Below are 24,225 nucleotides of genomic sequence, written 5' to 3'. Positions count from 1 at the left end.
TTTGGTTTACTACTGGAACATGTTTCCTGACTGGAGAGGTTTACAGAAACTATTAAACATTCAACATTCATGTACTACCAACTCTCCCTCTCATCTTTCCTTAGTTTAGGGAATAGGAGCTTAAACTTTAAATAAACAGGGAATAAGAAAGTATTCAATGAATTTTTTTTAAAAAACTAACATGACACTATTACAAATCTCCATGTCTGGTTTTTGTGATAAAAATCTCACCCCACTGCCCTTCCCAGCTTTTGTCTTATTATTGACTCCCATCTCATCAAAGTTTCACTCTATCAGCATTCAAATAGGAAATTTGGACTAGAAAGATAAACATGAATTCAGTTGTTCTCTACCCTGTATCACCAACCTTGAGAATTATATCTCCTTCATGCAGGTTGCCATCTTTATTTGCCAGACCAGTTCTGGTCATTTCCTTTATGAAAATCTGACTCCCAAGCCGGAGACCATACTCTAGAAGACAAACACATAAACATACACATATTTCATCAACTTGTTCAGAACACTTAGTCTGGTTCTTAGGTCAATTTTTAAATATTTATGAAAAATTAATTTTGCACATAGGACATTCTGTCAGAGAACCAGCCTGGACTCATCAAAAAAGTCATTGACATAAAAAACAAAAGAGGCAGAAGGACTGTTCTAGATTGAAAGAGACATAAAAGCCAAATGCAACGCATGAACCTTCACTAGGTCCTGGATCCAGTATGGGACAGAGGTGGGAGGGGGGATACGTTATTTTAGAGCAACTTCAAAATGAACCACACTACAACATATTAAGGGATATTAATGTTAATTTTCTCAAGAACCCACAATGGCATTTTGGTTATATAGGAGAATGTTCTTATGCCCGGGAGATACCTGCTGAAATATTTAGGGCTAAAGGGGGTCACCCTTGCAGTTTACTTTCAAGTGGTTCCAAAAAACCACTGAGAGATAGAAGAGGTGTGGAAGAGGAAGAGAGAAGGAAGAAAGGGGAGAAAAGAAGGGGAAAGAAAACAAATGTGGCAAAATGTTGACAAATGGAAAAACTAGGTGAAGGCTATATGAGTATCTGCTCTAAAATGAACACTTTTCAAAATGGGGCCCAAAGAAACCAACTCAGTACATCTCAATAAAGATGTTCTGCTGACAGTGCAGTTGCCTACAGAAAGGAAAGTGGTATACCCTTCATGTGTAATGACTTAGCTGTGTGGGTTTGGCAGTGAAGAAATTTCAGTGTGTGAAGAAAACAGGTCAGTAAGCCAAGCCAAGCAATAAAGTATTGAAGTAAAACCTGTGTACTCAGGGGGTTTGTGAACCTTGGATTGCTCTGAAAAGAAAAAACACTGTATTTACTAAATATGCACAGTGAAAAGTATTTTAAATACTATTCAGACTCTTCTGATTTTACTTATTAGACTTATGAAAATACCTAATTTAAGGATAAATTTTTGCTGTTTTAGGAACCACAACCCAGCAGGTTTTAAAAAGAGGCACCTTCAAATTTATTATTATTGTTCTGGACTCAAAATCTTACAATTTCAAAACAAAGTAACTTCCTACCATTTAAAAAAGTTATGAAGTAGATTTAAAGATAAGTTTTTTTTTCAAGTATAATTAACATACAGTGTTCTATTAGTTTCAGGTGTACAATATAATGATTCAGTAATTTTATACATTACTCAGTGCCCAACATGGTAAGTGATCTCCTTCACCTAGCTCAGCCATCCCCCCCCCCACTTCCCCTCTGGCAACTACCGGTTTGTCCCCTAAAATAAATTTTAAGTGCTTTACAGTGAGTTAGCATCAGATCTTACGACAACAATTGAAAAAGCTGAGGTCCATCTCCACCCCTTTAGGAAGGTGATGAGAAAGAATAAGGGTAAGACAGCATCTTCTTTCATGGATGACAGTTCCTTGTTGGTTAAACAGCCTCACAGCCCAGCACAGAAGGCTATGACAGCTTGAGTGATGACTTCTTTCTCATGTGTCAATTCTTCTATCCTCTTAAAAACTGCAGTCTTACTGTACAGTTGCAAATAGGTTGTTATTGGTGTATTATGGGCATCTCTTAAATGGAGAAAAAAATGAGTTGACCAGCTTCTAAGACACGTACCAGCAAAGCTATCTGGTGCCCAGGAAATGCAACGGGGCAATTCAAATGGATATTTTTATTAGTCAAATATAGGTCTTTCCTACTGTTAGATTTCTTTGAAGATTAGTTTTTATGCAACTCTTGCCAGTGATAGCCAAATTATTGTGTAATCCTAACAAACAGCAAAATTATCTTTTAAAAATTGGAACTTTCTTCCCCCCAATGAATTCCAAGTTTAAGTAACAAAATGGCCTAGGAGGAATAAAATGCTGTCTCAACAAAGGGACATAGCCCCTTCTATCCTTGATAGTATTACTAAGACCAGGCATGACTTAGGCGTCTCTTACAGACAAGATCTTTTCAAGATTCATTAGTGAGTCTTGAAATCAATGTAGTAAGTTATGAACAGTATTTTAAAATGTAATGGAACCTCTCAGAATGCATCACACAGAATAAGTACTGTTCCATGAAAGGTTTGTTCAAGTTTTTTGATAGGAAGATGCATCCGTGATTGTTTGCAAGATGTGGTTCTTTCTGCAGTGGAAGGGAAGGAGGAGGGAAAGGAAAGGGAAAGAGGCAAAAAAGAGAGAAGGAAAAGTCTGAAAAGCACTATCTTGGGTAACTCAAGAACCTGGAGTACCAGTCCTATAGAAGGTGTATCAGGCCTCTCTGAGGGAGGTCTCATGCCAGGTCATCTTTCTCAAAATTTCTCCAGTCCCTCTTCTAATCTGGGAGCAGGATGGTTTTTACTCTATAATTCTTGTAGGTTGATAAATTAATATATCATTATCAATGGTTGTAAAGATTCTGTAGAATCCTTAAACCTCCTAAGATGCGCATTCCTTAGAGATAGGAAAGTCTCGACTCACTCCTCTCTCTGTTTTCTGGGACTGGACTCTGCATAGCACATTACTCACATCCTTGTGTTATTCTTTAGGTATTTCGATGGGCACCTAGTTCTAGACTCAACTTTGTGCTCCACTAGAAGTAAAAACAAAACAAACCCTCTCATCAGACAGGCTATGTGAAATGTCAGCTCCCAACCTAAAGGGCAAGAAGTTAACTTTGCATTCTTGGGTGCTCTTCATTGTTCTTCCTCTTGGAAGGAGAAGTAAAGAACAAACAGAGATAAAAGATATATGACAATTTAAAAAGTCAGAACCAAGAACCAATGCAGGGAACATCTCCGCACTGGCTCTAAAGCCTTGTTCATCCACCTACTTGTTTCTGATCATCTATCTACTTCCAGGAGATGCAATTTGTGTTCTGGCTCACCACTTCCTGGCTTCAAGATGTGGGCAAGTCGCTTCCCTTCTTGAAGTTTCCAATCCTTGCCTAACTAAGGGACTGCTGGCTTCTCTAACTGCCACGTGGGGCTTTAGTGAATTTTGGATGAGCTGAACCATGTGCAAGTGCTCCAAGGAATGCAATGTGGGACAGGCAGGCTGGACCAGGGCCCTCCTCATCTGTGGGCACACCAAAACTTCTCTGCACGACGATGCTCCCCAGTGGGCAACGGGAGTGAAGTCTCCTACCTACCACACAGGGCTCTGGTGAAGATTAAGAGTTATATATTCAGCGCAGGCCTGGCACAGAGCAAACGCTCAAGATCAGCTAGAGTCTGATTTACTCTCATGGTTTCACCACTCAAGCTGCACCAGGCTCACCAGGAGAGCTTGTTAACACACAGACTCTGTGGTCTCTCTCCGTGTTTCAACTCGGCGGGGCTGGGCTGGGGCCTGAGAATCTGCATTTACTGCGAGTGTCCAGGTGGTGCATAGGCTGCTTTGAGAACCCCTGGCCTAGGAGTTTAAAGCCACATTTCTGCAGCCTGGCTCTGCCATTGGTGACACAGCTTTGTGCAAGTTAATGAACTTTTCTGTGCCTCAGTCTCCTTGTCTACATAACGCAGATATAAGTAACTCCCACATGCGGTGGTTACGAGGAAGAAATGAGCCAGCTGGCACAAAGCATCTGGGTCAGTGCTTGGCACACAGTAAGTGCCACGTAAGAGTTAGCTGTTGTAATAGTGCTCTTCTTCAGCAAGCATGCCTACCTTCATTTGCTTTGCTTTTCACCAGAAGAACCCCGATGGGCCTGTCCGAGTCCGGCCGCCCCCTCAGCTCAGGGCTGGGGCTGCAGGAGTGCAAGTGCTCGCGGCTGCGGCTCCGGGACGCCGCGTATCGGGCATCGGGCTGGGCCCTGCGGCCGTACTCCTCCGGGCTGTAGGCTCGGTCGTAAGCTCGGTCGTAGGCCCGGTCTGTGCTCCGGCCGCGGCTGCGCTCCCGGGCCCGCCCATAGTCGTCGTGGTCCAAACCGCGCTCCAGGCTGCGGCCGCGGCTGCGCTCTCGGCCCCGCCCGTAGTCGTCGTGGTCCAAACCCCGCTCCAGGCTGCGGCCACGACTGCGCTCGCGCTCTGGACTCCGTGCCCTCTCGTGGGGCCGCCCCCTCTCCGGACTGTCCTCCCAGCTGCGGCTGCGCGCACCGTGGCTGCTGCGCCGGCTCCTCTCGCTGTACCCGCTGCGGGCACTTCTGCCGTCGAACTCGTCCATCACGTCAAAAGCGCGGTCATCCTCACCGACAGACGGGCTGCCCTGGGGTGGGGCCAGCTGGACCTTCCGGGGCCTCTTGACCACCTGTCATTCAAGCAAACGCAGGGGGGATGCAGGACAAGCACAGCTACAGAGAATGCAGGGTTAAGAGCCCAGCCCTGCTTCTCCTTTCAGTAAAACTCTGTCCCCGCCAACTCACTAAGCCTTGAGTATAATAAGGCCATGAGTATAACTCTGAACACAGGGCCTCTAAAATCTGCTTCTACTCAGTGTTCTGAATAGCATCAAGGGACTTTAAATCACTAAGTTATGAAAATGAAAATCCAGAAATTGAAACATTCTGGATACAACTGCCTAATTCATTCAAAAGTCAGTGTCAGTAATGGAGCGGGAGGGGACAGCGTAGTGAGAGGGTAGAGAGAAAGAAGGACCCTTCTAGATTAAATGGCATTGAAGAGATTAATGACCAAATGCAATGCCTGAGCCCTGATTGGAATCCTGGATGGGGAAGAAAAGTCTATTGAAAACATCTTGGGATATGGACTGGGTATTAGATGATACTTTAAAGTCATTAATTTCCTCATAGTGTTATAGTTATGTAAAACAATGTCCTTATTTAGGAGATGCATGCTGAAGTAAGTAGGATTGACACTGTCGTATCTGCAGCTTTCCTTCAAATGGTTTACTGAAAATACGTGTTTATATACATAAAAACATCAAGTGGAGGGGCGCCTGGGTGGCTCAGGCGGTTAAGCATTGGACTTCAATTCAGGTCATGAAGTTTGAGCCCCAGGTCAGGCTGTCTGGTGTCAACACAGAGCCTGCCCTAACCCTTCTCTTTGTCCCTCCCCAACTTGCACTCTCTCAAAATAAACTTAAAAGGAAAAGGGAGAGAGAAAGAAAAATCAAGTGGGGCACGTAGGTGACTCAGTCAGTTAAGCGTCCAATTCTTGATTTCAGCGCAGGTCATGATCCCATGGTTGTGGGCCTGAAGCCTGCTTGGGATTCTGTCTCTCTGCCCCTCCCCCACTCACACGCGGATGCCCCCACTCTCAAAATAAATAAATAAACATTTTAAAAAAGAAAAACTCAAGTGAAGATGGCAGAATATTAACACTGTAAAAGAGGGGTGCCTGGGTGGCTCAGTGTTTAAGCAGTTAAGCGTCTGACTCTTGATTTCAACTCAGGTCATGATCTCAGGGTTTGTGAGATCCAGCCCCTCTCCTGGCTCTGCGCTGAGAGCAGCTCTGTGACAGGCAGAGCCCGACTGGGATTCTCCCCGTCCCTCCCCTGCTCACATCTGTGGGCACACTCTCTCTCTCTCAGAATAAACATTAAGAAAAAAAAACAAAACTGTAGAAGATATAGAAGTGTTCGTTACACTAATCTTAGAACTTTTCTTTTTGCTTAAAAATTTCATAATATGAAGTTGGGAAAAAAATTAAATACCACATACCCAGTACATCTCCCTAGCACTGTCCTTAAACACACCATATTCCACTTCTGGCTTCATGTGTCCACTTGCCTGGCTCGAGTAGGCACTCCCTGAAGCACAGCCCTGCTCCAGGCTCAGGTGGCATCTTCATAGCTGCTGCTCACCCAGCGTTTGCTGATGAATGACTGAGCAAATGAATGAATGCTACAGACCGCCAGTATCTCCTAAGAAACTGTAGTTTATTAAGATACAGCAGATCTAGGGGTGCCTGGGTGGCTCAGTCGGTTGAGTGTCTGGCTTCAGCTCAGGTCATGATCTCACGGCTCGTGAGTTCGAGCCCCGCATCGGGCTCTGTGCTGACAGCTCAGAGCGTGGAGCCTGCTTCGAATTCTGTGTCTCCCTCTCTCTCTGCTCCTCCCCCGCTCATGCTCTGTCTCACTCTCTCTCCTTCAAAAATAAATAAAAACACTAAAAAAAAAAAAAAAATTTAAAAAAAGATATAACAGATCTTGTGTGGGCCTTTACAAAAGGGTTTTTGAGCAGAAATTTATTTTCCAAATTAATACTGTTTTACAAGTGTTCTCAATCTAGGGAATTCTCTTAGGATTGTCCAGCCTGGTTCCTAAGGCAAACTCACTCAAATACCAGAGTCATTGGAAGTTAGCAGCATGAGGAAAAGGCAGGGAGAGACTACTTACATATTTACATCATCCGTAACATCACCCCAAAGCAGGGGCAACAAGAAGTAGCAGCCCCTAAATTCTGTCAAGTGTTTAAAAGCAAGTGGTAATTTTCTTCTGATCATACAAAAAAAACAAGATGCTACGGAGACAAGCTAAAAGCAAACCCAGAGCTTACAATGGCGGCAATCTTCCCACTTTTTCTCAGCTGCTGAACAGCAAATGAATGGAGCACATCCTCCATGGGGGTGCCATTAACCATGACCACCCTGTCATTTTCTCTGCAAACAAAAAATAAAAAGAAGATGTGAAAAACTCCCATCTATTCACTGTAAATCGTTTATTTGGGAACACATAAAAGCAACAAATTGACCCAAAATGCTTACTAAACAGCTCAGTGTCTGACGACTTCTGAGGCCGAATCGGTCAACTCAATCTGAACTCTTCCCAGGAAGGAACCCACAAGCCGCTCAGCCCACTTTTGACATTGTCTATGGGAAGCCAGTGGGGGACCAATACCAAAGGGTCCCTCCAGGAGGCACTAGGCAGTGGCAAGGTCTAGGCACAAAAGGAACTTCTGCATTAGGCCCTCCCTGCCCGCGGTGCATGGTGGGCTTCAGGAAGTCTAAAGATAGCCCCCAGAGCAGGTTTATATCCACCTGTGTTTTTATGGAGGGGAGGAGGTCAGGAGTTTGCCTGAGGTTATTAAGGAAATATTGAGGTCATTAGAACCCTCTTACTTACCTCATCCCCAAAATCACTTTTTAAATCCTACACTGCTCTCTGTATGAAAGACTACTTAGATACGAATATACAGACTTGATATGCCAATAAATCCTAAACTTTTGAGCTCTCTGTACAAGATAGTCATATAATTAATTTTAGATTCTGACCTAAGAAACTGTCCTGAGGGAACTCAGATATGTTTCTTTTAAAAATGGCATGATCTCTTCAGAACAGAAGGCTGGCATTTGGAAAACCTGTGTTTTCATGTAGTAAGTTTTCCCAGTTTCCACATCCCTCTTATAAGTCAGAGCATCATTGGGGTGCCTGGGTACGTCAGTCAGTAAAGTGGCCGACTCTTGATTTCAGCTCAGGTCACGATCTCAAAGTCGTGAGATCGAGCCCCATATTGGGCTCTATGCTAAGCGTGGAGCCTGCTTAAGATATATTCTCTCTCTCTCTCTCTCTCTCTCTCTCTCTCTCTCTCTCTCTCTCTCTCTCCCCCCCCCCCCCCCGCTCCTGCCCTCTCTCCCCCCCCACCCCTCCCTTGCTTGTGTGTGCACTCTCTCTCTCAAAAAACAAAACAAAACAAAAAAAAACACAAATCAGATCATCATTAAGCCAAAGTATCCTCATTAAATCCTTAATGAATAGAAGGTAAAATAAGTATAAAGTGTTGGTTGGGTTGCTAGGGGCCGGGAGGAGAGCATGCTGATTTTGTACTCCACATTCAGAAATGATTCCTAAGCCTAGGAATGATAGTTGTGATAGTTATTACTCTTTTCCTGTGGAAATGACTGCTCTCCTTCCTCTAAAGGTTTAGGGATTGTTTAAGCATGATATGTTATGGTCTCAATTCTTATATATATATATATGCAAGTTTGGTTTTTTTGTTTTGTTTTGTTTTTTTAAGTGCATACCCTGTCTAGGAGCAACCAGTGGGGCAGGCAGGGGCTGGGGTGCAAGGACACTCACTGAAGCAGCCCATCAGCGGGCCCCCCCGGGAGCACATCAGAAATGACGATTGATGTTTCTCCATTTTCAAAGTGGGGATTGTCTCTGCCTCCGGACACTGCTATTCCAAATCCTCTTTTGGAATCCTGTTCATTGGAGTTAAGAGAAAAATTAAAATAATAAAAATCCTTCTGTAAGTGGCTTTTGGGATTTATTACAAGCACTCAGTAAAATAAAGGTCAAACCAATAACCAGAGATAGCTCAAGAGCAGAGGGCTCACAGACACAAATGACAAAATAAGGCACCATCATGATTAGCTGACAAGTTTACAAAGGGAAATCCTTATCTAAAAGGAACAGTCTTGTGAAAGCTGGAAAAGACTGATAAAACAGCCTGGAGTTATCACTAGGGGCTGGCATGGGAAATAACATCTTCTGTCCAAACAGGGATATGCTATTCAAATCAGCAATCATACCTGTTCTCATATCCTGGCCTGAGTTTCAGTCACAACTGAATCCGTGCTGAAAACCCTATTTTTAAAGTATGACTTTAACTTCCAAGTTAGGTGAACTGGTGGTTTCATTTTAATAGGGTGAAAAAAAGAAGTAAATGGATTTTAAAGATAAGATATGAAGATAAGCAGTTTTAAGATGTTATGAGAGAGCAAAACATTAAACTCCTGTGTACATAGAAGACAGAAAATACAGACTAATTACATTCACAATTGGTCTAGAAATGTAAAACAGTGAACCTGGATAATACATAAATAACCCTTTCATTTCAGTGTTTAAAAAAGCTACGCTCCCAAAGTTTCATGCAGATGATATGGGCATGTGACTATAACTGTAAATCAGGGTCTGATTACGTAAAAATGTACTCCAAGAATACAAGAAAGTCTTCCCCCATTTTCCTACATAGGACCCACTATGCCAACTGGTGACAATGACCAACACAAAAAAGGCTAGGCGATTGTCCCATGATTACATGGCCTTGGACTGGGCAGCACCATCACCTAGTAGTTGGTTTATGCAGAGGTAGCTCCGTCCTCTATACCAGACTTAAAATGTCTCTCATCGTTGCCACTTTGAGGCCCACAACTCAAGGGGTATGTGAAATGCTGGTGGAAGGGTGCAGAGAAGAGTCAGAAGACGACCAGAGTTGAGAAGTAAGACCCAAGGGGAGAAAGCACTCATCCAAAGAAACCATGTCATGTTACTTAACTCCGGAAGTTTCAGCTCCTAAGCACTGACGTGGGTGTTTTTCAACCAGGACTAATTCATTTATTCAGGAACTAACTTTTCACTCAAGTCAGGATTTGAAAAATTCACAGTTCTAAGGGTTAAAGGAAAACTCTCCCTCTGAGGAACATACAACTCCTCTAGGAACTTACAATCCAGAGCCTGGAGGGATTCAGAGCAGGACTAAGACCAGCAGAGCCCACAAAAGTCACAGAGATGCTGACCAGGGCAGCTGATGGAATAAGACCCCAGGACCACAAGTGCTTCTCAGGTCAGCCCAGCCGCACACAAATCACTTACAGACTGTTGGTGGCTGTGCTGGTTTCAAGTGGGGCTAACACCTATCATGCCCACCTCGAATCTGCTGTCAGGAGAGTAAAAGGGACTAGAACTAACACTTATGAAGCAATCATTATGTGCTGGACTCCATGTACTAGAGGCCATCTGCATTACCTCATTTAATCAAGAGGAGCAATCCCATGAAACAACCGTAAAAATTAAGCCGTAAAAATTAAGTGAAATACCTTTCTATCTGGTTTACGTTGTCTTTCAGTCCCATGGGGAAGGAGGGCAGGATTTTTAAAAATCTGATTAACTCGGCACCTCCTGATATAATCATGAGTTGGACAGGGGCACCTGGGTGACTCAGTCGGTTAATCGTCCAGCTCTTGGTTTCGGCTCAGGTCATGGTCTCGCAGCTTCGTGGGTTCGAGCTCTGTACTGGCAGCGTGGAGCCTGCTTGGGATTCTCTCTCTCCCCCTCTCTCTGCCCTTCCCCCTCTCATGCTGTCTCAGTCTCTCTCAAAATAAATAAACTTAAAAAAAAAAAAAACCTCCTTTAATCATGAGTGGGATAAGAAATATAACCCATGTCTTCTGTCAAACCAATGTTTCAAAATTTAGTTTGAACTTAATACGTCATAATAAAAATGATAGAAGTTGCAGAAGCTACCTCAACATCCTTAAATAGTAGAGGTTATTTCCATTTCTTCCCTCCTTTTCTCTTTCTTCATAACCTGTTCTGTCTGGTGATAGGTGAATACACTAAGTAACCTCTATAATTTTCTATTACACGGGCCTTAACCAAAAAATATAATAGCATGCAAATCTTTGATAATGCAGTAATTACTGCCAGCTACAATGCATCATCCACCTTAAGGGGGGGAACACTGTGGCTGAAAGTGAATAGGATCCATGACCCGTGAGCTCGAGAACATGACTGTAGCACGTATGAACTGTGCAGCACTCACCTTTTGTAGGGTCACAGTGTACTGTTCCCATATCAGTTCTTCCATGCCTGGGGCCTGTTTTCAAACAGCAAAACCAATTTGTTTAAACCACAAACATTTCAATGCTAGAAATAAAGCTGTAATTCAAGATGTCTTTATATAAAGTCCAGCTTACACATTCTACACACTAAAAGGAGTTGATATTTTTTAGGAACATTATGTTACCTATTTTCAAACACTCCTTCAATCAAATGGTAGTCTTAACAAATGGAAAGTAATGAAATACATAGTAAGAGATAGACCCTAAAAAATTGAAATATTAAGTGCTGAACTTTTTTATTACCACTGCTCCAAAGCAGTCATTATAAAATCCCTTAAAAGAAATCTAGAGTTTTAAACAGATACTTATTTCCTTTTTTTTAAGTCACTCTCCCCTCCTCCTGTCAAAGATGACCTCTTAGGCAAATCTTATGCATTTTTAATGTCTAAAGGAATCCCTGGCCTTGTCAGAGAGTGCCTTTTCTCCATGGGTTACTGCTGAGTGTGAAAGATGAAAATGCCTGCATAAATAGATGGGGGCTTCCTTTCTGACAGTATTCCAAAATAAGTGTCCAGAAAAGCCTGAAAATAGTGGTTATCAGTTTAAAAATACTAATAATAAATCCATTAAATGCAGGCTGCCTTTGAGGAGAAATCCTTAAAGGCTAGAAATGCCAAGAAAGCTCAAAGCCAGAGAGATAAACCAGTATCGAAGCGGGCATTCCAACAGAAGGCTGGGAAGAGAGATAAGCTAGCTGTAGGACCCAAACAGGGGGGAGATTAGATGGGAGTGGATGTAGTAGGGGAAAAACTCCATCGGGCAGATGGAGATGGCAGGGGCATGTTCCTTGGCTCTGAGTAGAGCGGAAATAACTAAAACTATCTCCCTGGAGAATTCCTACCAACAGACCTGTACTCACACAGGTTTGAGACTAAAATTCTTATTACAGATAGTACCACATCTCCTCAAAACCTGCTAAAAGTGGTTAGGCAAGGGAGCACCACCCTGGGACACAGAGGCAAATGCAAATTCTCTCCAAGGAACATACTAAACACAGGTTTCAGAGAATCCCCCAGATGAGTATCTGAGGAACAGAAGTTGACAATTTGAACGCACACACACAAAGCGGGCCACCATGAGTGAGAGTTAAAACAGGAAACTGCAGAACCAAAGACTATAAATGCTGGGAATATCAATCACAGACTCAAAGAAGTGGATATAACATGTATGTTTATCATAAGAAATTAAAAGGGGAAATTGGAAATGTAATGAAAGGACAAGGGAACATCAAAAATGACCAAGGAAATCTGAAAAAAGGCAAACAAAAATTTTAGAAATAAAAATATATAATTGAGATAAACAGTGGAGTGAGCCACATACTGTACACAGCTGAAAAGAGTAATTAATTGGAAGACAGATGTGAAGAAGTTATCCAGAACACAGCAATAAACATTTAAAAAGTGAGACATCCTGGAAGAACAGTTAAGACCAAGGAAGTCTTATTTACAATGTATCTGGTTAGATTTCCTGAACAAGATGCTGAAAGGGTACAGGAATGATGCAGTACTCAAAGAGATAATGACTCTTCCAGAATTAAAGATTTTTCAGGTTCAGGAAGCCCAATACATCAAAAGCAGAGTAAATGGGGGGGGGGGGGGGGGAGGTGGTAGAGATGGGGAAAAAACACTTTTAAATACATGGTAATTTCAAGGCAGAAAAAAATACATATAGACTTGAGAACAGTCTAGACCTGAGAGATTACCTACAAAAGAAGAGTCCGAGTGACAGCTGACTTTTAAACAGCAATGATGGAAGCCCAAAATTAACAGAATATTTTTAACACAATACATGTTGATTTAGAGGGCATAAAAGACATTTTTTTAAAACATAAAAACTGGGAGAGATTAGTACCCTAGACCAGCAATAAAACAATTTCCAAAGGATATTTGAGAAAGAAGGAAAATAATCCCAGAAGGAAGACCCAAAACACAAGAAGGAACATGAGTAAGCCTGAGCACGTATTGGCTGTATGCAACTATAATAATAATGTATAACCTGTTAGACTTAATACAAATAAGACAGAGCCAAAGTATAAACAACACACATGTAAATCCAGAAGACTTGAACATAATTAGATTACTCTAAATGTTTTATTCAGGAGCAGAGTTAAACTGCTGATTAATTTTAAACTTCACTGAGTCAAATCTACATGTTAAATTTTCTGGGGTAACCACGATAGGAATACTGACAGTACATAACTTCCAACATAGCAGAGGTAAAAACAAAACAAACAACAAAACAAGTCAATCCAAAACAAGGCAAAGGAGGCAAAAGGGGAAACTTAGAAAACAAAAACAAAAACAAAAACAGCACAAATGTAAAATGCAAACTAGAATATAGAAAGAATATAGAAGAGTAATCACAATCAAACAAGAAGGTCCAGGGAGGCCTGGATGGCTCAGTCGCTTAAGCGTCCAACTCTTGGTTTCAGCTTAGGTCGTGATCTCACAGTTCATAAATTGAAGCCCCGCATCGGGCTCTGAGCTGACAGCATGGAGCCTGCTTTGGATTTTCTCTCTCTCTCTCTCTCTCTCTCTGCCCTTCCCCTGCTTGCTTTCTCTCTCAAAATAAATAAAGTTTAAAAAATTTTTTTAAAAACAAGAAGGTCCATCAAGCTCTATGTCTTTTAATAAGAGACTATCTAAAACCTAAGGACACAAAGAAATACGTAAATAAGAGGCCTTACTGTATTTATATACAAACTAAAATAATTTTAAGAAAACTAGTTGTTTTACATTAAAATTTTTTCAAATCAAATTTGCCATTCCTGCACTGATACTAATATGAGAGAGAGTAAAGAACTGAAAAATGTCTAGATGATGTGCTTTTTTCCCCAGTTAACAAACTCTCTTGACTGGGGAGAAAAACACAGCTTAACATAAAAGGCAAGTCTATCAACCGATCTACTGGAGCAGATCATCTGTTCCCTTTGGCAGAGGGGCTTAGGAAAAGGCAATTTTGTTTGTACAGAAGGTAAACCAGCCTACTCTTGAGTAGCTCTAACTGATTAGTCAAATTGAGAGGAAGTCCTAATCCCTTAGCTCACCCTCCCACTATGTACTCACTTTTAAAAGGACATTTCCATGGCTAATACCATCTGGCTCCAAGAGATCAGAGTTATTAGATTAAAAACTAGAATAAAAAAACCACCTCTAGAGTTAAAAAGAAAATACAAATGGTCCTGGAACAGGCAAGAACTAGGATCCATGCTACCAGCACACCTACGACCAGGTGCTATGGTGGCAGGACAGGGGTCTGGGGAGGGACGGGTATCAGCATCCAAAATGGGGTTATGTTTAGGTTAAATGAAGGCACAACACACTGAAACAGGTATACATTCAAAAAGACCATACGTCTTTCTGACAAAGACTTTTGACATGGTGACAAAAGTTTTCACCATGACCACTGTTTTTTCTTTTTAATTAAAATATTTTATTTACTTTTGAGAGAGAGACAGAGTATGAGTAGGGGAGGGACAGAAAGAGGGAGACAGAATCTGAAGCAGGCTCTAGGCTCCGAGCTGTCAGCATAGAGCCTGATGTGGGGTTGAACTCACGAGCAGTGAGATCATGACCTGAGCCAAAGTGGGACACTTAACCAACTGAGCCACCCAGGCGCCCCGACCACTGTTTATCAATTGAAAGAAAATGGAAGTGGATTTTCAGGTAAGGTTTTTGTATCTCACTCACTCCATTTCGTCCCTTTTCTCCTAGAACAGCAGTGGGTGCACAGAGTAGGCACTCAAAAAGGTTTTCTTTTCAATGAACCAAGAAGTGGGTACACTGTCTATTTATCACTTGTTAATGTGGTTAAAGCACTGATTTCTACTACTTAAAAGTTTTCTTAAAGGAAATGTTCTGTTACAGTCAGTGGCCCTCTGCCTCTTCGACAGCACCCTTGAGGTGGTCAGGTTGGGAACTTGAGTGCCAATAAGGTCTAGTGTGCTAGGTGGGCTTTATCACCACCATTCCTCTCTGGAATGTTGCAGTCTGTGTTTAAAACGGCATTTACAACGTGTGCCAGTATAACGCAAGTTTTCCAAGATTTTAATAAAGTTTTCTATTTTAAAAAAAGTTTTCTTAAAAGGAAATAGTAAGCAGAAACCTGGTTGATTAGAATTATCTCGATCCACTCTTTCCATTTCCACAGAACACCTCCTAACGCCCTGACACCTTCAGGTTTCAATGTGGCCTTAACCAATCACCTACCAACTAGAAATGACTTTACTAGCATGCATGCTCTCCAAGTTCATCTTCTTACACTTGACTCTACCTCAAAGCTGGCAAATTTCAACAGGGTGAATTAACCTGGATGTTGTGGTAAAATAAATACAGATGCCAATTCCTCTTTCAATATAGCTATATCCGTACACATTAGGAGAAAACATCACTATTGGTGGGAATGCAAACTGGTGTAGCTGCTCTGGAGAACAGTATGGAGGTTCCTCAAGAAACTAAAAATAGAACTACCCTACAATCCAGCAGTTGCACTATTAGGTATTTACCCAAAGGATATAAAAATACAGATTTGAAGGGGGTACATGCACCCCAAACTTTATAGCACGCATTATCAACAATAACCAAACTATGGAGAGAGCCCAAATGTCCATCAGCTGATGAATGGATAGAGATGTGGGGTGTGTGTGTGTGTGTGTGTGTATATGTGTGTGTAATGGAATATTACTCAGCCTTCAAAAAGAATGAAATCTTGCCACTTGCAAGGATACGGATGGAGCTAGAATGTATTATGCTAAGTGAAGTAAGTCAATCAGAGAAAGACAAATACCATATGATTTCACTCAAATGTAGAATTTAAGAAACAAAACAGATGAACATACGGGAAAGGGGTGGGGAGAAGAAGAGAAGGAAACAAACCACAGGAAGACTCTTAATGATAGAGAACACCTATGGGTTGATGGAGGGAGGTGGGTGGGAGAGAGGCTAGATGATGGGGACTAAGGAGGGCATTTGTTGGGATGAGCACTGGGTGTTGTATGCAAGTGATGAATCACTGAATTCTACTTCTGAAGCCAATAGTGCACTGTATGTTAACCAACTAAAATTTAAATGAAAAAAAAAAGAAGAAACATCACACAAGACCTTCTTCAGAATACTCTTCTAAAAATCATCAGGATTGCGGGAGCGCCTGGGTGGCGCAGTCGGTTAAGCGTCCGACTTCAGCCAGGTCACGATCTCGCGGTCCGTGAGTTCGAGCCCCGCGTCGGGCTCTGGGCTGATGGCTCAGAGCCTGGAGCCTGTTTCCGATTCTGTGTCTCCCTCTCTCTCTGCCCCTCCCCCGTTCATGCTCTGTCTCTCTCTGTCCCAAAAATAAATAAACGTTGAAAAAAAAAAAATCATCAGGATTGCAACTATGTGGATGGAACTAGAAGGTATTATGCTAAGCAAAATTAGAGAAAGACAAATATCATATGACTTCATTCATAGGAGGACTTTAAGGTACAAAACAAATGAATGTTAAGAGAAGGGAAGCAAAAATGATGTAAAAACAGGGAGAGGGACAAAACATAAGAGACTCTTAAATATGGAGAACAAAGGGTTACTGGAGGGGTTGTGGGAGGGGGGATGGGCTAAATGGGTAAGGGACATTAAGGAATCTACTCCTGAAATCATTGTTGCACCATGTGCTAACTGACCTGGGTAAATTATAAAAAATAAATAAATTATAGAAAGTAAAAAAAATTTTAAATAAAAACCATCAGGAAATAACTAACCAATACCATAACAATCACCCCTAGGAATGGGCATTGCTCTGGGGTGGGAGGGAGCACAAATGTCCAAAAATGGAGTGATATTTGGGTTAAATGAATCAACACAATGAAATGCATAGGCATTGAAAATAATTACTTAACTGCCATCAATTTTTTAAAAGTTTCTTTATCATGATTACTACATTTTCAATTAAAGAGAAGAACAGCTAATTGGCTTTATATTTTCAGGTCCATCCGCTCTTGGTGGGAAGGGTGGGAATATAAATTGGTATAAACCTTTCAGGGGGAAGGGGTGCCTGGGTGGCTCAGTCGGTTGAGCGTCCAACTTCAGCTCAGGTCATGATCTCATGGCTTGTGAGTTCAAGTCCCGCATCGGGCTCTGGGCTGACAGCTGGGAGCCTGGAGTCTGCTTCCAATTCTGTGGGTGTCTCTCTCTCTGCCCCTCCCCCGCTCAAGCTTGCTTGCTTGCGCGCGCGCTCTCTCTCTCTCTCTCTCTCTCTCTCTCTCTCTCTCTCTCTCTCAAAAATAAATAAATGTTATGGGGTGCCTGGGTGGCTCAGTCGTTTAAGCGTCCGGCTTCGGCTCAGGTCACGATCTCATGGTTTGTGAGTTCGAGTCCTGCGTAGGGCTCTGTGCTGACAGCTTGGAGCTTGGAGCCTGGAGCCTGCTTCAGATTCTGTGTCTCCCTCTCTCTTTACCCCTCCCCCTGCTCACACTCTGTGTCTGTCTCTCAACAATAAACAAACGTTAAAAAAATTTTAATAAACAAATGTTAAAAAAAATTAAAAATAAAAAACCTTTCAGGGGGCATATTACAATAAGTATCAAAATGTAAAATCTGATTACCCCTTGATCATTCAGTTCCACTTCTAGCAATTTATTTTACAGGATTATCTGCACAAGTACACTAAGGTAAACATATAAGTTTTTTTATAGCTGAGTGTAATTTTTAAAAGGTAATTAAAATGTCCAACAATAGGAGACTGGTTACATATATAGATCATATTCAAATGTCTATAGGGAGAAATCCATATACAAAACATCACTGTTTCCATTCTTATTGTTATAAATATATGTATTTATATAACCATACATGGAAGAGATGGGAAGAATAAATACCAAAAAATGTTAAAATTTCCCCAGGAGCTGTGGTATGGAAGAGAATATTTTTATATGAATACATTACTTTTAGAATACATTTTTATTTTAAAAATTAAAAAAAACAAGTTCTCTTTTAAAAGTTTTGGATTTAGGGGCGCCTGGGTGGCTCAGTCAGTTAAGCGGCCAACTTCAGCTCAGGTCATGATCTCACCTCTCCTGGGCTCAAGCCCTGTTCAGGCTCTTTGCTGACAGCTCAGAGCCTGGAGCCTGCTTCCAATTCTGTGTCTACTTCTCTCTCTACCCCCTTCCAGCTCATGCTCTGCCTCTTTCTCTCAGAAATAAATAAATGTTAAAAAAAAAAAAACAAAACTAAAATTGAATAAAAAATAAAGGTTTTGGATTTAAAAATTTTTATCATTTACCAAATAAGTGAGTTGCCACAAAACTTTATTTTTAAAATATTGCCCAAGGTAGAATGAACCTGGCTTTTGAAATTCACTATTCCATAATGAGATTATACTATCTAATCTACCCCTGTGCTGCGCACAGGGGTAATTTAAATTAGATTTATCAGAAAGAGAATTAAACCCCTATTCCTACCACTGCCACCCCAACAGGACTGAATTAAATTTTTAAAACTTATTTTAAACGTTTATTTTTGAGAGAGAGAGAGAGAGACAGACAGAGACAAAGTGCAAGCAGGGGAAGGGCAGAGAGAGGGAGACACAGAATCCGAAACAGGCTCCAGGCTCTGAGCTGTCAGCACAGAGCCCGACGTGGGCCTCAAGCCCACGGACCACCATGAAATCATGACCTGAGCTGAAGTCGAATGCTTAACCGGCTGAGCCACCCAGGCGCCCCAGGACTGACTGAAATTTTTAATCAATCAGACCTTGCCGCGTGCCCAAAGATTTCACCAACTTGTATGAACTGATCAGATTGTAAGTGGCTTCTTTACCTAGGATTGGTAATGCGTTGGGACATAAACTATTAACTATTTAAACATAGTATTTAAAAGAACATATGTTCTGTTACACCAAGTGATGAATTTAAAATCTTATTTTTTAAAGACGGGGAACCTGAAGTAAAAATACATTTTAATAGTTCTTTTGAAAGCTATTAAAATATACCATAACTGTGTATTTAGTCCACAGAACTGGGACTTTCTATGAAGGTCTCAGAGAAGCCCCTTCATTCATTCACTCCCTCATTTATTCCTTCATTCAAAGACATTTATTAAGTACCCACTATGTGCCAAGCCTGTGATTTGTGGCACTCGGGATACACTGGTGAATAAAAACCATCAGAGCCCGTGGAGCGTTTACAACAGGTGTGCCCAAAAAGAAAATCACTGAGTGTCTTCCCGCCTCATCTCTATAAACACCTTTTGGGAAACAGAGAGCACCCCTCACAGTCACACAGTCCTCAGAGTATCCTCTCCTGGGACATCCCCCAGGGGACAGGCTGCCAGCTTACAGCAGCTTAGTTGAGGGCTTCAGCTCATTCATTTCAAACTGGGCCACTCGGCCCACCCAACCTGTGCCTGGCTGTGTACAGATCCCAGAATTGCTGTCAGTATTCAGCCGTTGCTTAGCCTTGAGGAGCTTTACCTACATGGATCAGAGCCAAAGATACACGTATCCCATGATGCAGTGATTTCTCTCCTGGGCAGAGGCCCAAGAGAAATGTATGAATATGTGACAAGGACACACACAAAGAGTATTCACAGCAACATTCTCAACAGCCAAAACCTGGAAACAACCCAAATTAATATCAAGAGCAGAATGGACAAGTAAATCATAATATATTATTAAAATGCGATATTCTACAGTAGTGAAAACAAACTAGAGCCACACATACCACAACACAGATGCAACTCAAATAAAACACTGAGTGAAAAACATCTAGAAGAATGTGCAGAGCCTGATATCACTTTGATATAGTTCAGAAAGCAGTGTTTCACAACAACGTGAATATATTCAAAACTATGGCACTGTGCACTTAAGAATGGTTAAGATGCTCAGTTTTATGTTCTGCGGGTTTTGGGGTTTTTTTTACCACAATAAAGAAAAAGCAAGCAAAACTAATTTTTTCCTTAGGGATGCATATGCATGTGTGTGGTAAAACTATGAAGAAAAAAAAAAAAGAAAAAGCAAGGGAATGAAAACCACAAACTACAGGATGAAATGAGGCAGAGTGAGAAAGGACTTTCTGTCCATCTCCATGAGGCTCCATGGATGTGCATGATGGGCTCCTGGGTATTTGTTTTACTACCAGGCTTTATGATTTAGATCTGTAATTCCTGCACCTGCACCAAATGCTTCACAAGTTCAGAAACAGGGGGGCAGGAACGCCTGGGTGGCTCAGTTGGTTAAGCATCCAACTTCGGCTCAGGTCATGATCTCACAGTTTATGAGTTCAAGCCCCACATCAGGCTCTCTGCTGTCAGGACAGAGTCCGCTTCTGTCTTCCTCTATCTCTGCCCCTCCCCTGCTCGTGCCAATCTCCCTCAAAAATAAATAGACATTTAAAAAAATAAAATAAAAAATAGGGTAGGTGCATATGAGTGAACATCAAGGTGTACCCAATTCCTGGACAGGGACCTTATACCAAATATTTTTTAAGCCCAGACTTTGCAAAGTGAAAGAGCAGAAGAAAATGTGATCACTTCCACCAGAGGCGGGAAAGACAGGGTGGTGGCAATAATTTGAGAGGCGTATGGAAGGAAGGTGAGGGAGAGATCAGCTAGCTCTGGGGGAGCAGTGGGGTACAGGGCTCCCATGTCTATATACCCCAAGTCAACACCCCAGATTATTCAAACTTAGCCCATAATTATGGGAGCTGTCTGATAAAAACCCCAAGCCATAAAAGTAAACATTCATACATGCTACAGTAGTACTTGCCATTCAAAACGCTGAGAGGAAGAAAAGAACATGTCAAAAACTGTTTCCTGTAACTGAAGAACCTAGATATAAGAATAAAGATTTCTGCAGAATAAGGAAGCAAAAAGTTTTACCCCAAAATAAATCCCCAAACACAAACATCTTCTACGAGGAGTATATTAAGTCATTCCCAGGAAGCAACAACGTACTTGCAGACTCCCAAAACATGCAAGACAGCAGTATTTGACTCATAAATCCCATAAGAGGCTATCAGTTTCACATGTCTGCTAAAAATGAGGCAAGTATTTCTAAAACCCACCATTGACTACAAGCTGCATGTCACAGTTTGTTACTGAAAGCTGCCAGAAGGGCAAATAAATCCGAAGAGAAAGCAATCACTGTGCGAAAGCTTTTGCTCCCCAACCACTTCCCGCAAAGAAAGGCTGGGAAAGAAAAGAGGGAGAGCTTGCAGAGGGACTCACGTGGCCTTTCAGTCTCCCAAACTTTTTAACAGCCTGGCTCCACATCCTCTGGAGGACCTGAGCAGTCTTCATGGCCTCTGGAGATTAATCGGCCAGGCCACTGCCTACACCCCAGGCTGCTCACCCATTGCCACCACTCCACGTGGTTACGTAAGGCGGATACAATAGTGGCCCACATTCCCAGCAAATCCTGTTGTCATCTCGCACAGTGACACATCCATACAGCAGGGACACCGGAACGCTTTGAAAAGCACCACTTGTGAGGAAAAATAGAAAGCAGTCTGGATTTACACCACTTGAAGGGCTTTCTTTCCCTCCTTTCTCCCACGCAAGGGAACCAGAGAATCAGAGCAAATATTCTTGTTAGACATACAGAGTAACTATCGAAGTAGAAATTATTAAGCAAGTAGGACATTTTGGAGCAGTACTCTGGAAATGAACATTTAGAGAAGGGTTTATTTATACAGACCCTCCCATACACACATACACAATAGGTATAAGCTGGCTAGAAATGAACTGGTAATGTTTCAGGTGAATCGAACTGCTAATGTTACATAGAAATTAAAGGCTTGAAGATAAGATGTTTCACATCCTTGGAGGCGAGAGGAAGCAGGGAGCCAACTGGGGGACAGAGTGTTCACTCAGTAGAGTTTTCTCTTCTCCCTAATCTTTCTGTAAGTTTAGCAGATAAAAGAATAACAAAGAGCTGTATTATTTGTTTCCTTCTTTGTTTTTACCAATGGTGGGAGAGAGTGGAAAAGTACATTTTAGGTTTTTCAACATCTAGCAGAGACTTTATGGGATGCCTGGGGTTTCAAAGTTGGGTTTGGGATTTCAAAAGCACGGTCTTGGGGTTCCAGTCATTCTTGGTACTCTAATGTATGTTACACTAAGGGACCAGACCAAGCAGTTTGTAAGTGTGAAGAGTACACTATCTGAACTGTCTGGCGTTAAGGTGTGTGGTGAATCTGGACCACGAGATGGAGACCATACAGGAAGCAACTTGAAGCACAGGCAAGAATGTGCACTATAAAGGCAGACAATATGGAGTGGTCTTTGTTCCGTCACTTAGCTGTGGGATCTTCAATAATCTGTCTCCACCTTTAGAAAATGGGGAAGGATGCCTGTGTGGCTCAGTTGTTTCAGCGGCCAACTCTTGATTTCAGCTTGGGTTGAGATTTCACAGACGTGGGATCCAGCCTTGTGTCAGGCTATCTACGGTAGGCATGGAGCCTACTTGGGATTGTCTCTCTCCCTCTCTCTGCCCCTTCCCCCTGCATGCACTCTCTTTCTCTCATAAGTAAATAGTAAGTAAGTAAGTAAGTAAGTAAGTAAAATAAATAAATAAATAAATGGGATAATACCTCAGAGGGCCACTGTCAGCCTGAAATGAGGCAACCTCTACAAAGGGCATGTGCTAAAGAGGCATGACAATGTTCAGGTCATTCCCTTGGACTCTACAAGAATAAGTTCTTCATAAGCATTAGAACAACATAATAGGAGGGATGCTAGGGTGGCTCCGTCGGTTAAGCGTCCAACTCTTGATTTTGGATCCGGTCATGATCTCATGGTTCATGAGTTCGAGCCTCGCATTGGGCTCTGCTCTGATGGCACATGGAAGCTGCTTGGGATTCTGTCTGTCCCTCTCTCTCTGCTTCTCTGTCTCAAAATAAATAAATAAACTTAAAAAACAACAACAGCAAAACAGGGTAGGAAATGAATAAAAGTTTGCTTCAAATCTTACACCAAGAAGGGCAGGAAGGAATGCTCAGTACTCAGTTGGGCTGTGCGGGTGAAGGCAGGCTCACCGCACAGCGGCCAGGCTCACCCCAGGGCTCACTGGGTCCTAGGAGCAGAGAAGCACAAGAACCTAGGCAGGGAGGGGAGACACAAAGCAGCTCCCTCCTGGACTCTGACCATTCTTTAGAAAATACTTGAGCTTCCCTGATAAGGAAATAAATACTTCTTTCCTTAATTTATGCATACTGCCCAGAAGTCACAGGCATTGTACCACTTAAGAATTCCAGATTCTTCTACAGTGATTTCCAGAAGTCACAGTTTCTGCCCTAATTCTTTTCATTGTATTTTTAAAAATATGTAACAAAATTACCATCTTAATCATTTCTAACTGTACAGTTCAGTGGTGTTAAATATTTCACAGTGTTGTACATCCAGTCCCCAAGACTCATCTTGCAAAACTGAAATCAACACCATTAAACCACCTTCCAGTGCCCCCTCCTCCCAGCCCCTGGTAACTACCATTCTACTTTCTGTTTCTGAATTTGATTACTCTAGGTATGGCATCTAAGTGAAGTCTTACAGCATTTGTCTTTTTGTTTGGGACGTACTTCACTAACCTAATGTTCTCTGTTCATTCTTGTAGCGTGCATCAGAATTTCCTTCCTTTTTAAGACCGAATGATATTACACTGTATGTGTATACCACATTCTGTTTATCCGGTCATCCACTGATGAATAAACACTTGGGTTACTCTCACCTCTTGGCTATGCTGCACAGTGCTGCTGTGGAACATGGATATGCAAATACACTATCACTAATTCTTTACTCATTCACTCAGCATATGTTTACAAAGTGTAACCTGCTGGATGGACTCTGAGGATCAAATGAAGGTTAAAACAGATATGGCACTAGGGGCACCTGCCTGGCTCAGTCGGAAGAATATGCAACTCTTGATCTGGGGTCATGAGTTCAAGCTCCACACTGGGCATACAGGTTACTGAATGAATGAATGAATGAATGAATGAATGAATGAATAACACAGGTACGGCATTGCCCTCAGGAAGCTTAGCAAGAGCCAACACCTAATTTCATGGGGGGCGGAGGGGAGAGGTGTGTTTCCCATGAGCAAATCACACTGAGATGAAGTCTGAAGAATGAATGGGATTGGGGCTGGGGTAGGGTTGTGCATGATGAAAAGAATAGCACAGAGCAAAGGTCTTGAAAAGGAAGGGGTGGGGAGTCCACAGGGAATGGCTACCAGAACCACTGCAGGCTTTCCCTAACAA

At 42.1% G+C, this 24,225-nt stretch overlaps 1 protein-coding gene across 6 annotated transcripts in view; it reads right to left on the bottom strand.

The window, feature by feature from the left end:
• Nucleotides 1–24,225, bottom strand: part of TJP2 (tight junction protein 2) — a 129,970-nt gene that overhangs the window by 30,687 nt on the left and 75,058 nt on the right. For 5 of the 6 annotated variants that reach the window (XM_023243331.2, XM_019815742.3, XM_006939079.5 and 2 more), the window contains 5 exons: nt 10,928–10,981; nt 8,461–8,585; nt 6,941–7,043; nt 4,152–4,731; nt 368–471 (listed from right to left, as the gene is read on the bottom strand). In XM_023243331.2, coding sequence (XP_023099099.1) covers nt 368–471; nt 4,152–4,731; nt 6,941–7,043; nt 8,461–8,585; nt 10,928–10,972 — 957 coding nt within the window. In that variant the 5' untranslated portion in view covers nt 10,973–10,981. Of the gene's footprint in view, nt 1–367; nt 472–4,151; nt 4,732–6,940; nt 7,044–8,460; nt 8,586–10,927; nt 10,982–21,199; nt 21,310–24,225 lie in introns of those variants that run through there. The other variant, XM_006939077.5, reaches the window with a different exon arrangement.

This window comes from Felis catus, chromosome D4 (genome assembly GCF_018350175.1).
Source record: "Felis catus isolate Fca126 chromosome D4, F.catus_Fca126_mat1.0, whole genome shotgun sequence".
Taxonomy (NCBI): Eukaryota; Metazoa; Chordata; class Mammalia; order Carnivora; family Felidae; genus Felis; species Felis catus.
This window is presented reverse-complemented; position numbering and strand designations above follow the sequence as displayed.